Source organism: Taeniopygia guttata, chromosome 2, assembly GCF_048771995.1.
Source record: "Taeniopygia guttata chromosome 2, bTaeGut7.mat, whole genome shotgun sequence".
NCBI lineage: Eukaryota > Metazoa > Chordata > Aves > Passeriformes > Estrildidae > Taeniopygia > Taeniopygia guttata.
This window is the reverse complement of record NC_133026.1, coordinates 135998297-136010412: the sequence shown is the minus strand read 5'-3', so window position 1 is coordinate 136010412 and position 12116 is coordinate 135998297. Positions and strand designations below refer to the sequence as shown.

Below are 12116 nucleotides of genomic sequence, written 5' to 3'. Positions count from 1 at the left end.
AAGGACCTTCCCTATCAGCGCACAGTGACTTGGGAAAGGCCTTTTTATAATTATTCTTGTTCTCTTATTTTTCCCAGGAAATGGATTTTCTATATAAAAAGGAAATTTGTTATAGTCCAAGAAAAGTTAGGGTTAGAATTTAGGGGTAATTTCTGACATTTAAGAAGGTTCATTTTAAAAAGAAACTATCAACAGAACAACTTTTCAGCACTGTACTGAATTGGGCTGGGATTTTCTTTGCGGTAGATCCTATGGTGTTATGTTTTAGATTTGTGTCCAAAACATTGCTGAACATTTTATCAGTGCCTACATACCAGGCTTCCTCTGCTTCTTATACTTCTGGGAATGGGCAGGAAGGTGGGAGGGGACACAGATGGGACACAGATAGCACCAACCAACGAAAGGGATATTCTAGAACATATGGCAGCATGCTCAGTGGTAAAAGCAAGGAAAAGAAGGAGGAAGGGACAATACTAATGGAATGAAGGAGGAAGGGACCATGGTCAGGGGTATGGTGTTTGTCTTCCCACATAATCATTAGGCCTGATTTGGGCATGCTTTCCTGGAGGTGGCTGAACACCCGCCTGCCAAAGCAGACAGTGAATTTCTTCATCTGCTTTGATGCCTGCACAGCTTTTGCTGTACCTATTAAACTGTCTTTGGCTCAACCTACAAGTTCTATTGTTTTCTTACTGTCACTCTTCTTTCTCTCCTCAATCCCACTATGGAGGGATGGAGGCGGGGGTGTGCTGTGTGAGGGAGCAGCTCTGGGGCCCTACCTGATCGTTGCAGTTAAATACCCACATAGGGTCACCTGTATCAGACCTGTATCCAAAGAGACTTATTTACACATCTGATAAAAAAAAGGGAGTTGATCTGAATACTTTGCTTCATAAACAAACAAATTTAGTCATAGATGTTGTTATATTTATTTTCAAAGATGCTACCATATGTCTTTAGATAAACAGTATGGAAAACACATTTGTTAGGTAGGTGGGATTGTTTTGCATTAAGTGGCCAGCATTTGTATAAAAACCATGGACTTTACTTTTCTAAATGCAGTAGTTCCTAAAAAATATTTTGATTTTTTTTCAGAAATCATGAATCCTGGTGATGTATTCTATTGCAGGTTGATATAAAAAAATGGATTAATAACTTTTGTTTCCTTGGTATTTTTTTAGGATTTATTTATACCTGTGGTGGAACTTTAAAAGGACTCAATGGCACTATAGAGAGCCCTGGCTTCCCATATGGATATCCAAATGGTGCAAACTGTACCTGGGTTATAATAGCAGAAGAAAGAAACAGAATACAGATCGTCTTTCAATCTTTTGCTCTAGAAGAAGAATATGACTATTTGTCATTATATGATGGGCATCCTCACCCTGCAAACTTTAGGACCAGGTAAAGAATAAATATTATTAAAATTTCACTTATAATAATAAATAAAAAGTATATGATAAAATAGTTAAAGCTAATGTTTTTAAATTATGGATTCTTTCTTAGCCTTTAAGATGTGGTTCCTCTAATTAATCAGGTGTCAAAATGTATATTGGGCTTTAATTCTAGTTAAAATAACTGCTGAAATTAATCTAGCCCTCATAAAGTTGGTATCAACAAAATGTAAATAATTAAGAAGCATATGAGCATGGATAAATTTAATGTAAAGTGAATATGAGACTGTGGGGCTTTTAGTTTGCATGATCCAGTGAAAAACAATGGAACTTTTGTAATCTTTGCAACAGAGGGCTCTATATAGAGATCAGGAAAAATTTAATTAAGGGAGGCTAGGTAATTTTTTTTGTGCATGTTTCTATATAAACACCTTCTAACAAAAAGGGTTTACAAAGTGAAAAAATCCATTTTAGATATCAAGAGTGTGATGTGCCACAGAATATTTTCTATAGAGACTACTTCAGAGTCTTAGCCCAGATGTTCCGTTCTGGAAGGCTGAGGTTCATGGAATATGTAAAAATTCTACAATATCAATAGATATATTACTCATACATTTGCTAGTTATCTTTACTATCATCTACCTTGACTTCTGTAAGTCAATGTGTCCTCTACCTAGACTTCTGTAAGGCCTTTGGCATTGCCACACAACAGCTTTGTTATTAAATGGGAGAAATTTGTATTTGATTGGGTGGACTGTTTGATGAATAACACAGTGGCCATGTGGCCACATGCAAAATGTTGCAGTCAATAGCTTAAAGTCCAATTAGAAATCAGCAAGTGGTGTCCCTCAGGGTGTCTGTATTCAGACAAATACTATTCAATATCTCTGTTAATGATGTGGACAATGGAAATGAGAGCAAGCTTGCAGATGGCACCGAGGTGAGTGGTGCAGTTGATTTGCTTGAGGGGGGGGATGCTATCCAGAGGGACTTCAGCAGGCTGGAGTAGTGGGCCAACAAGATGAGATAAGTGTAGCATCCTGGTCAGTTCTCAGTATCCATACTGACTAGTGGATCAATGAATTTAGAACAGTCCTGCAGAGAAGGACTTGGGGATATTTGTAGATGAAAAACTGGATGTGAACCACTAACATAGATGGGGACTGGAGCTCCTCCCCTACAAAGACAGGTTGAGTAAGCTGGGGCTGTTCACCCTGGAGAAGGGAAGGTTTTGTGGAGACTTGCAACCTCCCAGTATCTGAAGGGGGCCTATAGGGAAGTTGGAGAGGGACCCTTCATCAGGAACTGTAGTGATAGGTCAAGGGGGAATGGGTGTAAATTGAAAGAGGGGAAATTCAGGTTAGATATTAGGAAGAAATTTTTTACGGTAAGAATGGTTAGACACTGGAACAGGTTGTGGATGCTCCAGCTCTGGCAGTGTTCGAAGACAGTTGGATAAGGCCTTGAGCAACCTGGTCTACTGCAGGTGGAGCAACCTCGGGGGGTTGGGACTAAATGATCTTAAAGGTCCATTCCAGCCTCTTAAAATATAGGAGCCCTATAAGCAGTCTCTGTCCATGCACGGTGGTGAGAGCACTGTGACATGGAGAGGAGAGTGTCACACTGGCCCGGTGTGTCTGGGCAGTGCCACGTGTGACATGGAAACACAAGAGGTGGCAGCTGTGTTTCCTGGGGGTCTACAGTGCAAGGGAGACTCCTCTCTCCCCTGATGGACTCAGTATTGATTATGTGGAAGGGTGAAGACTTGACTAAGGGTCCAAATGTGTCTCACTGTGGTTTGTTGAAGGGTGGTGGGAGGAGGAATGTTTTGAAACGTTTTAATTTTGAATTTTGTGTGTGGGTTTTTTTCCTTCCTTTTTTCTTTTAGAGTAGTAGTAGTAGTAGTAGTAGTGTAATAAAGTTTTTCCCTTGTTATTAAGTTTGGCCTGCTTTGCTCTGTTCTCGATCGCATTTCACAGTATTCAGTTGATAGGTTGCATTTTCATGAGGACACTGGCATTGTGCCAGTGTCAAACCATGACACAATCTGACATCTGATCACTAAAAGAAATATGTAACTTGGTACTACAAGGAAATTAGAAGAGTCAAATTCTACATCTCAAATTTATGCAGGATAGAAATTCTCTTAAATGGTTAACAGTCAGCAGATGCAGAGAGATGCATCACTAATGAAATTGTTTTCCTTTGTATTTCTGTGTTTTCATTTCTGTTTCATGAGTGTTTGAATGCAATTTTGATATCAACTGTATGAAAAAGGGAATCCACAGATAAGGGATTTCAGAGCGGTCTTCTACAAGTTTTTCTCTTTTCTATTCACTCCTCAAAATATAAAACTGAGATTTTCTCAAATGTTGAAGCCTGAAAAGGCCCTCACTGTCAGTCAAAACTTTGGTTGGTGAATCTACTCTAAACTGCAATCTCAAGGAGTATGTGAACAATGTTCTGCTCAAATGCAAAGAAAAAAGCTATGATTCCAGTTAGGAACCAATTGTCCTTATTGAGTTACAGTTTAAATAAGCATCAGGGAAAACAAATGAAGATAGCAGGCTAAAAGAAAGATGGAAATAATATCTTGTAAAGGCAGAACTATTTTTCTTTATGTCTTGTTCAAGCTGCTGAAATGATTTATATATATTTGTGTGAACACAGATATTCATGTATATCCATATATATCAATACATAGATATATAGATAGCTATATATGCAGTTATAGATATATGTGTACAAGATTCTTTTGAAATTATACTAATTTGTCAATGCTGGAGCTTTAGAGTATGGGGTTTTTTTAATATCTTAGAAGAAAAACAAGGAAACCTGTCATGCTTAAATGTTTCAGTATTGTATATTTAGGATGCCATTAGATTCTGCTGAAGAACAGTGTATGAAGTTATATGGAAGAGAAAAGAATCAGTCAGCACTTAAAAAGGAAAAGATGATTAAGCCTCAATATAGGGCTTCAAATAGACTACTTTTGCAAGACTTACAAGATCTTTCCAGAGTGTGGGTGTGGAAGAATAGTACACATTTGTGTGAGCGATGAAATGGCTTTAAAATTGAGAAAGCATGACAGTGAGATTACACAAACTTTACTAAATCTTTCATAGTGACATTTATTTTCTCAGATTGCTGTAGTAATTAGTGAGTGATGTTTCCTTAAGTTTTCCTTTTTACAAATAAGTGAAATTTTACTGAGGTACAGTTTCTTCTGGAAACTATCCTTCTAGCATGACAATGTATTTTGATATTTTACTTAGTGACATTAATGAATGTGTAATCAGATTACACTATTCATTCTCCCTTTAATTTTGTAACAGGCAAAAATATTTTCAGGGGACTGCACATATGTATTTGAAAACATACATAACTAGACAGTTAAAAAAATTGCGTTGGATAGAAAAGGCCACTACTTATGTTTTTTACTTTAATATTGTGGAATAACTGTCTATATTAATGAAATTATTTTGCAGTTTAACTATTTGTGAAGCTCATCACCTCTGACTCCCTCTTCATCCAGTTTTGTGCTTTGTCTAATTGGTCTTCTCAGAGTTAAATCTTATTGAAATTATCTTGCATGTCTTCAGCAAATGCTCAACAGCTTTTAACTGATTTACCTGGCACTTAAATGGCAGCTAAGCAATAATAAATGGAAAAAAAGCATGTCAGATATGATCACAATGGAAAGTGTAATCAGTATTTCACTTGCATTTTTCTGTTACTGTGTATGCTAGATTTAGTTTATTTCACATTATAATCTTTGTTTCAAACTATAAATACAGAATAACTTAAAACTCTGAACTTAATGCAATTTTTTTTTCATAAATCACATTTGTAATTACCTAAAAGAAAAAGGTTTTTTGCAGAAAGACAGTGTTGTTTCCTGTATTTGAAATAAGCTTTTGGCAACGTTTTGTAGTTGGGAGTATTTCTGGGTCATGTCACTGTCTATTTTTAAGGCTTTCTTGTTGCCTCCCCAATGCATATTTGCAATATTTGTGTACCCTTTCTTTCACATTTATACAATCAGTTCCCCTCAAAAAAAAAAAAAAAAACCAAAAAAACTCAAAACCAAAAAAAAAACCAAACCAAACCATGGCTTGATGTTTGGATTCCTTTTAAAAACATTGTTTAGACCTTATTTTGGTAAGTAGCTAATATTTCCAACTCCTATTCTGGTTAAAAAATTTGCATTTCCAGGTTAAAACTCCTGTTCCATTTTTTCCAAATTTCTGTCTTTCTTTTTTTTTTGGTGTAGTGCAAGAAGAATCATTTCAGCTAAGCTTATAATATGAGTGCCCAGCTTGAGAAAAAAGGAGCTTGTTTTCACTAGTGATAAGAAATCCCATACTTTAATGAAGTTAGCAGAAGGTATGCTTGAACCAATAAAGCATCACATAAATCAACTGCTTTGCAAAGCCAGTAGGAGTCACCTTTTGCATGTTATGAAAATAGTCTTTAGTCCAACTTGTAAATAATTCACTGTACTACCCTTGTCTATTTTAGCTGCTCCACACAGGCACAAGGAAGAGCCAAGGAGACCCTGCTCAGGCCCAGCCTGGCAGGGGCTGAGCAGGGAGGGCAGAGCAGGGACTGACAGGGTCCAGCCCAGCCCCATCACAGCCTGAGCCAGGTCCGGGGTCCCTCCAGCCCGCGCAGCTGTGCCAGAAGGACACAGGGCTCCCCACAGAGGAGGGTCGAGAGGCTGATGCAGGAGGCAGGGATGGGGACAGAGGATGGGGATCCTGCAGCATGATGCCTCGGGGTGGGGTGAAACAGAGGCCCAGGAACCATGGACCATGGTGGGTGGCAGTGCCACCAGCTGAGGTTCGTCAGGGCCAGGAAGAGTTATTGGTTCTCTCAGAGTCCTGACATTGCATAAATAAAATCCGTGAGAAAATTATTTAAGACGTGCCTATAAGGCAAAAGGTATGGACCTAACTATGTGAATTCTTCATTGTGTGCTTCTCTTGTCAGTCCTTGGAAAGTCACATGGAAACCATTATTAGCTTTAAAACACACACTCTGTGGCAGTGATATGGCGCATATGTAGGTGGATGACTGAATGGCAATATGAACCCTGATATTTCCTTGCAATTATTTTACTTTGCAACCTGGATAATATCTTGTTTCCTTATTTCTTGTTAAAAGAAATTGCTGAGCATAAGACATAATATATTGTCAGTAAATATCAAAAAACATGTTGGTATTCTCTTTTTTTTTTTTTTTAATTAAGGAGTTAGGTGCTTAGAATTGAATACTAATTTGAAAAGGGGTGTCATACTCAGCAGTTGTCTAAAACTCGCTTTTTTCTCTAATTAGCTACTCCAGCTTGCAGTGTAGTATTCAAAACAGCTTTAAATATTTGAATAATAATGTGACTATATACCCAAGCTCTGTTTGCAGTTCCAAGGAAATATATTTCCAAATTTACTTAACCAGGTAATTAATTTAACTAGTACATTTATTTGCCATTTAAATATTCATGACAAAATTAACATTGCATTGAAATAAATAAATAAATTCAGATCTATTTTAGACAGAGAAATAAAATACATCCCTTCTGCAATTGTACTTGGCTTTGTACTTTGACAATTGTACTTTCTTTTTTAAGCATTTAATCCCATATATTTCTGTCTCTATATTAATTAAATTAATTTTTCATATGTTTATGCTCAGAAAGCAATTTTTTAGTAGCTGAAACTATATATTTTATAAAGTTAAAAATAAAATTATTTAGCAAATTATTAGCCTGCCATAATGTTGTAGTAAAAATATTCATAAAATTCATTCATGTGCATCTTCATAGGGACAGCCATGGTACAAAAGTTTGGAAAGCTCTGCTATTAGAAAAATGGTATAATAATTTGTGATTAATTTGTTTACAGAAGTGATAAAAATTATGCATATGTTTATTTTAAAAAATTATAAGTGGAGTTGTAAGAAACTACCACAAAACAAAATTTTTGATCACTGAGTAAATATCTGTATTTTCCTTGTATTGAGAGCCTACAAGATCAGCATGTGCCTGCAGAGATATTTTTAAATGTTGATAACATCTCTGTGTCCGAAGATTTAATTATATTAAAATCTTTTCTCTTGTGGCTTGTGGTTAATTTTCTCTCAGGAACTTTAATGGAAGGAAGCTTTAAACATAGTGTTTAAAAGGGGAGTTAATACTCATAGTTGTTAATCTCTTGTATTTAAGCAAGATAAATCATCCTTTCATCTACACTCCCTGCTGAGGCCACCAAGAATTAAATGTACAGGTTACCTGATCAGTGCTGCTGAGCTGAATAAGAGAAATTAACTGAAATTACTGGAGACATCTGCTACCTTTCCTCTGTTGGTGAATTGCACTCCTAAAACATCTGACTCCCTGATTATGCCTACATTTTTAACATTTACTCCCCTTACAGAGAAAACAACACTTTTAGTAAATTAATAAGTAAATCTTTAAAATTTCAGCATGCTCCTAGTGTTAAATATAATTTAGTATTGGCTCTTCATTCAAGTGCTTCCAAGTTTGACTTTGGTTCTTAACCAACAGACTTATACTGACTGTAAAATCAAAATCAATTTCTTTGGTCCAGTTATGGTAAAGCAGAGAAAAAGATGACTGAAAAGCTATTTCAAATTGCAATAATTCTTAATATTCATGCATATTAAATACTGTTACAATTACAGGTAGGTGAATTGTCTGTTTACTTGGCTCTTAGGCAAGGCGATGGTTACTAAGAAGGGGATGGAAAGCCATCAAAGATGCCAGAAGAAGAAGCCAAACTGGTTTGTTTGACTATGCATAGGAGTTAGACCTGTCTCAGTGGTCTACAGGATCACACAAAGAACAGAATAAGTGCTTTCCCAACCTGGTGAGAGAACACCCATCTGGGTGAGCTGAGCACTCCACCAGTGCCTGCTCCTGGTCTGAAAACCTTCTCAGATATTTCAGATATTTGTCTCTCCATAATAAATGTGCCAGGTATTACTGACAACATGAGCAAACACTGTGTTTTAGGTCAAAACCAATCACAGATCTAAGGTATATTTTCTCTGAATAATTTACTTGATTTTTTTTTTTTTTTTTTTTTTTTTTTAGAGCTTTGAAATGATAGAATTATCTATCCTTTTCTCTACATCTACATTTTCGTTGAAAACCATTCAGGACATTGCATAAACAAAGCCAAATCAAAACAAAATCACCAACAAAATCCAAAGTGACAAGAATACTTTCCTAATTTAATGTTTTTACTTAAAAAATAAATAGCACTAAGTTAAATGTAAACAATGCCCAGTTTTAAAAGGAGAAAAATATATTTTTGAAAGACTAGATTTTGCCTTTAAAAATTTCTATTTTTAAAGTGAAATAATTACAATTTGCATATTTCATGTGCCAAATTGTCAAATTTATCTTACAAAACTTGGATGAAGAAAGGCTAGCAAAAGAATAATTGTTGTCACTAGCAGAACCTTCCAGTGTCCTCATTTAGTAATTCCACTTGCTTTTGCATTTCTTATTCTAACATATGTGTGTATCTTCTTCAGTAGCTATCAGTCTGTGTCAAACAGGCAGCTATTAGGTTATTCTGTTAACATTGTTCTGTCAATTAATACCACCCTGGTAACTCCAGTAAACATTTTTTCTGACCCTGACCCTTTCCTTCTCCCTGTCATTGGAAATTTATCCATATTTCTTTATGACCATTTATATGTATCTTGGATCGTTTACTATCTCCCATCCAAACTCCTTACCTTATGTTTTTTGGAAATGATTAGGCTATCATGTATTTTATATATTCACAATATATTATTATGGGAGCAAGTGTTCCACTCTTTCGCATACTGATTCTTATCAAAACCAGAAGTCAAAAAAAGGCCCACATTTTTACTTTGCTTTTGCCTCCTCCTTCTTCCTCCATTTCTGCTATGTCAGGGTTTCCACTCCTAGAATTTCCTGACTTTAAGACTTGTTTTACTTGCTCTGTCTTTTCTCACTTCCTCTGCCTTTAGGCGATCTACAGTACTACAATATGTAGTGCAGAGCACCCAGACCTAGAGTCAATGTCTTGTCTGGGCAAAATACCATGAGGGTGTGTTGATTCTCCTTCTTGAATCCGAATTTTGTTGCATGTAGATCCATTTTACTTCTTGTATGTGTATCCTTTTTTGTCTTTGTAAGTTGTTTCTCATATGAACAATTCCTACTTAAGCCGTATAAAGACCATTTCAGAGTATTTTATCCATTCATTTAGATTATTGCCATTTTAAATAGCAGATGGATCTAACTCCAAGTTAACTCTGTACTTTACATCTACTAATATAACAGCTGCTCAGGTTAGCAGAGTACTAATAAGATGAAGAAAAAATGTAATCTCTGTGAGGTTCTAAATTAAATCTGTCAGAGACAAACTCTCTCTGACTGTTTGGTTATTAGAGCTTTAAGACATGTCAAGGTGGAATATTTGCAGTCTTCATTCACCACTAACACTGACAATTGAAACTTACAGAGCTTTCTTTTTCACTGTCCTGTTTAAATCTTTTCAGATATTGATGCAGACTAGGACTTGTTCATAGGGAGACAATGAATCATCGTACCTCAAAAAGTACTGTATCTCAAAAAGTTTCCAGTATTGTACTGTACCTCAAAAAGTTTCCATTATCAACTGTAGCTCTGATTTTTTTTTTTTTCAGCTCAGAGTGTTTATTTTGCCCTAAGAATACACATTTTTCTTCTTTCATCATGGTTCAGTTCCTGCCCAAATTTTCAACTAGAGCAGATACTGTCAGCTGATTAGGATCAAATTAGGGATTCTCCACTTTGGATAAAACTTCAAGTCTCTTATCACAGTGATTTTTATTTCAGCTGCTCCCTGGTTCTTTAGATTTCTCCATTATTTGCCTGGAAAAAGAAGAAAGAAAGGAACTTCTTTTGAGAATTTAGGGACAAGTGAACAAAACTAACTGGATTTTACTCCTCTTTTACAAAGAAAGAGAAAATAAAAAAGGTATAAATCCTAGACAAAGACCAATGAGTAGATAAGGATACAGAAAGCAATAGGAACAAATACCAAAGGAGTTGAAGGAGACAACAAAGGCCATTAAAAAAGGAAAGAAGGAACCAGCAACCAAAGTGGAAAATTATGAGATTGGTAGCAGAATTAAATGATTCTTACTAGGAAACAGAAACAACAAAAATAAATCCTGCAAAATAAATAAATACAGTGTGAACAGAAAATATGTGGAATCTTGAACTGAAAATTGGTAGGGACACAATTCAGCAAAACTTGTAGATAAGAGAAACAGATAATTGAAAGAAATGTAACAGAATTAAATGTATTGGTAAACATATATTCAGCTAAGAGATGGATTCTGAGTAGACAAAACATTTACACCGAGGGTTTTTTTTTTAAATCTGAAAAGTTTGCTTTTTGAAAAAATACATTGAAGCAATAAAATTTTTGGCCCTGTGCTTATAAATGCAAAGTTGAAAGAATATGTCAATTGTGCTATAGTCTTAGGAATATTTTTATATGATGTTAAAAGTCTAGACACTGATAGAGAGAGAAAGGTAGATAATTAAAACTGATAAAAGAATGTGCTTGTCTGGACATTTTGTATGAATTTATGCTTGCATTACTACAAAGAAGCCAAGGTTTTTGTAGATTTTGAAAAAATAGTTAGCTAGAAAGGAAATTTAAAGTTAAGTGGTAAGGATTTAAAAACTGAACCCAAAACCAAACAAAGACAAATGAAATGAAGCCCAAGCAACCAACTAAAATTTCAGCTATATTTGTAGGTGAAGGTAACTTTCCAGTAACTGATCATAGAAGAGACTTTCCCATTATCAGCTTTCCACAGGATGTATTTCTCTGAACTGGGTGGCCAGTTTGGCTGCTCTGAATTCACTGATGGATATTGGACTGGCTTGTTTACTTCTTATATAATGCAAGAAAAAAACTCTTTTACGGCTGCTGAGATTTATTATCTGTCTTCTTTGGATAAACTGGTAACTAGTTTAAACTGGTAACCACCTATACATGAAGCGTGCAGTTGCCAGTTTTATAGTGAGATAAGTATGGTTGTTTCTGAGAAACAAAAATGTTACTTATTCACTTTTCTTTGTGTTGCAAAATTACTTCATGGAATTTGAAACAACCTAGGAAGAAAAGCTGATTTTTGTTTTGGAGGTCATTTATACTCTGTAACACAGCCTGCCAGTGCTGTCTGTGGTCATAAGTTTTTAATCTATGTTTCAGTTATAAAAAGGAAAAGAATGACTACAATAATAGTCTTGTCCCAGAAAGTTATAGTCTTTGGGAAAGTATCATTCTATTACAGGGCTGTCTAGCTGTTAGACCTGTTTACATGACAGAAAGGTAACTCTTAAACCAGCTGTTAAATTCACCTTGTATTGTTGCAGTTAACACTATCAATAAAAATATCTTATAAAGTTGATAATTAAATCAAAATATATCTGGAACAACGATATATTGTTACCAAACTAAACCCTGAACAATTGGTTCCTGTATGAATTCACTATTTCTATGGTATTTGAAGAAAGGCATTCTACTTTAACTGGTATGTCTGAAGGAAGCCAAAGAAATCCTTTGAGGTTTTGTGTAAATATATGTTTGTGTGTGTGTATATATGCACTAATTAGAGAGAACATCAGGCATATGGCCTTACCTGGAGTACTTTTCTCTTTGT

At 35.5% G+C, this 12116-nt stretch overlaps 1 protein-coding gene across 4 annotated transcripts in view; it reads left to right on the top strand.

The window, feature by feature from the left end:
• The window catches only part of CSMD3 (CUB and Sushi multiple domains 3), a 574229-nt gene that overhangs the window by 77876 nt on the left and 484237 nt on the right, over window positions 1-12116 (top strand). For all 4 annotated transcript variants that reach the window (XM_032747038.3, XM_032747036.3, XM_032747040.3 and 1 more), the window contains exon 2: window positions 1182-1404. In XM_032747038.3, coding sequence (XP_032602929.2) covers window positions 1182-1404 — 223 coding nt within the window. The remainder of the gene's footprint in view (window positions 1-1181; window positions 1405-12116) is intronic.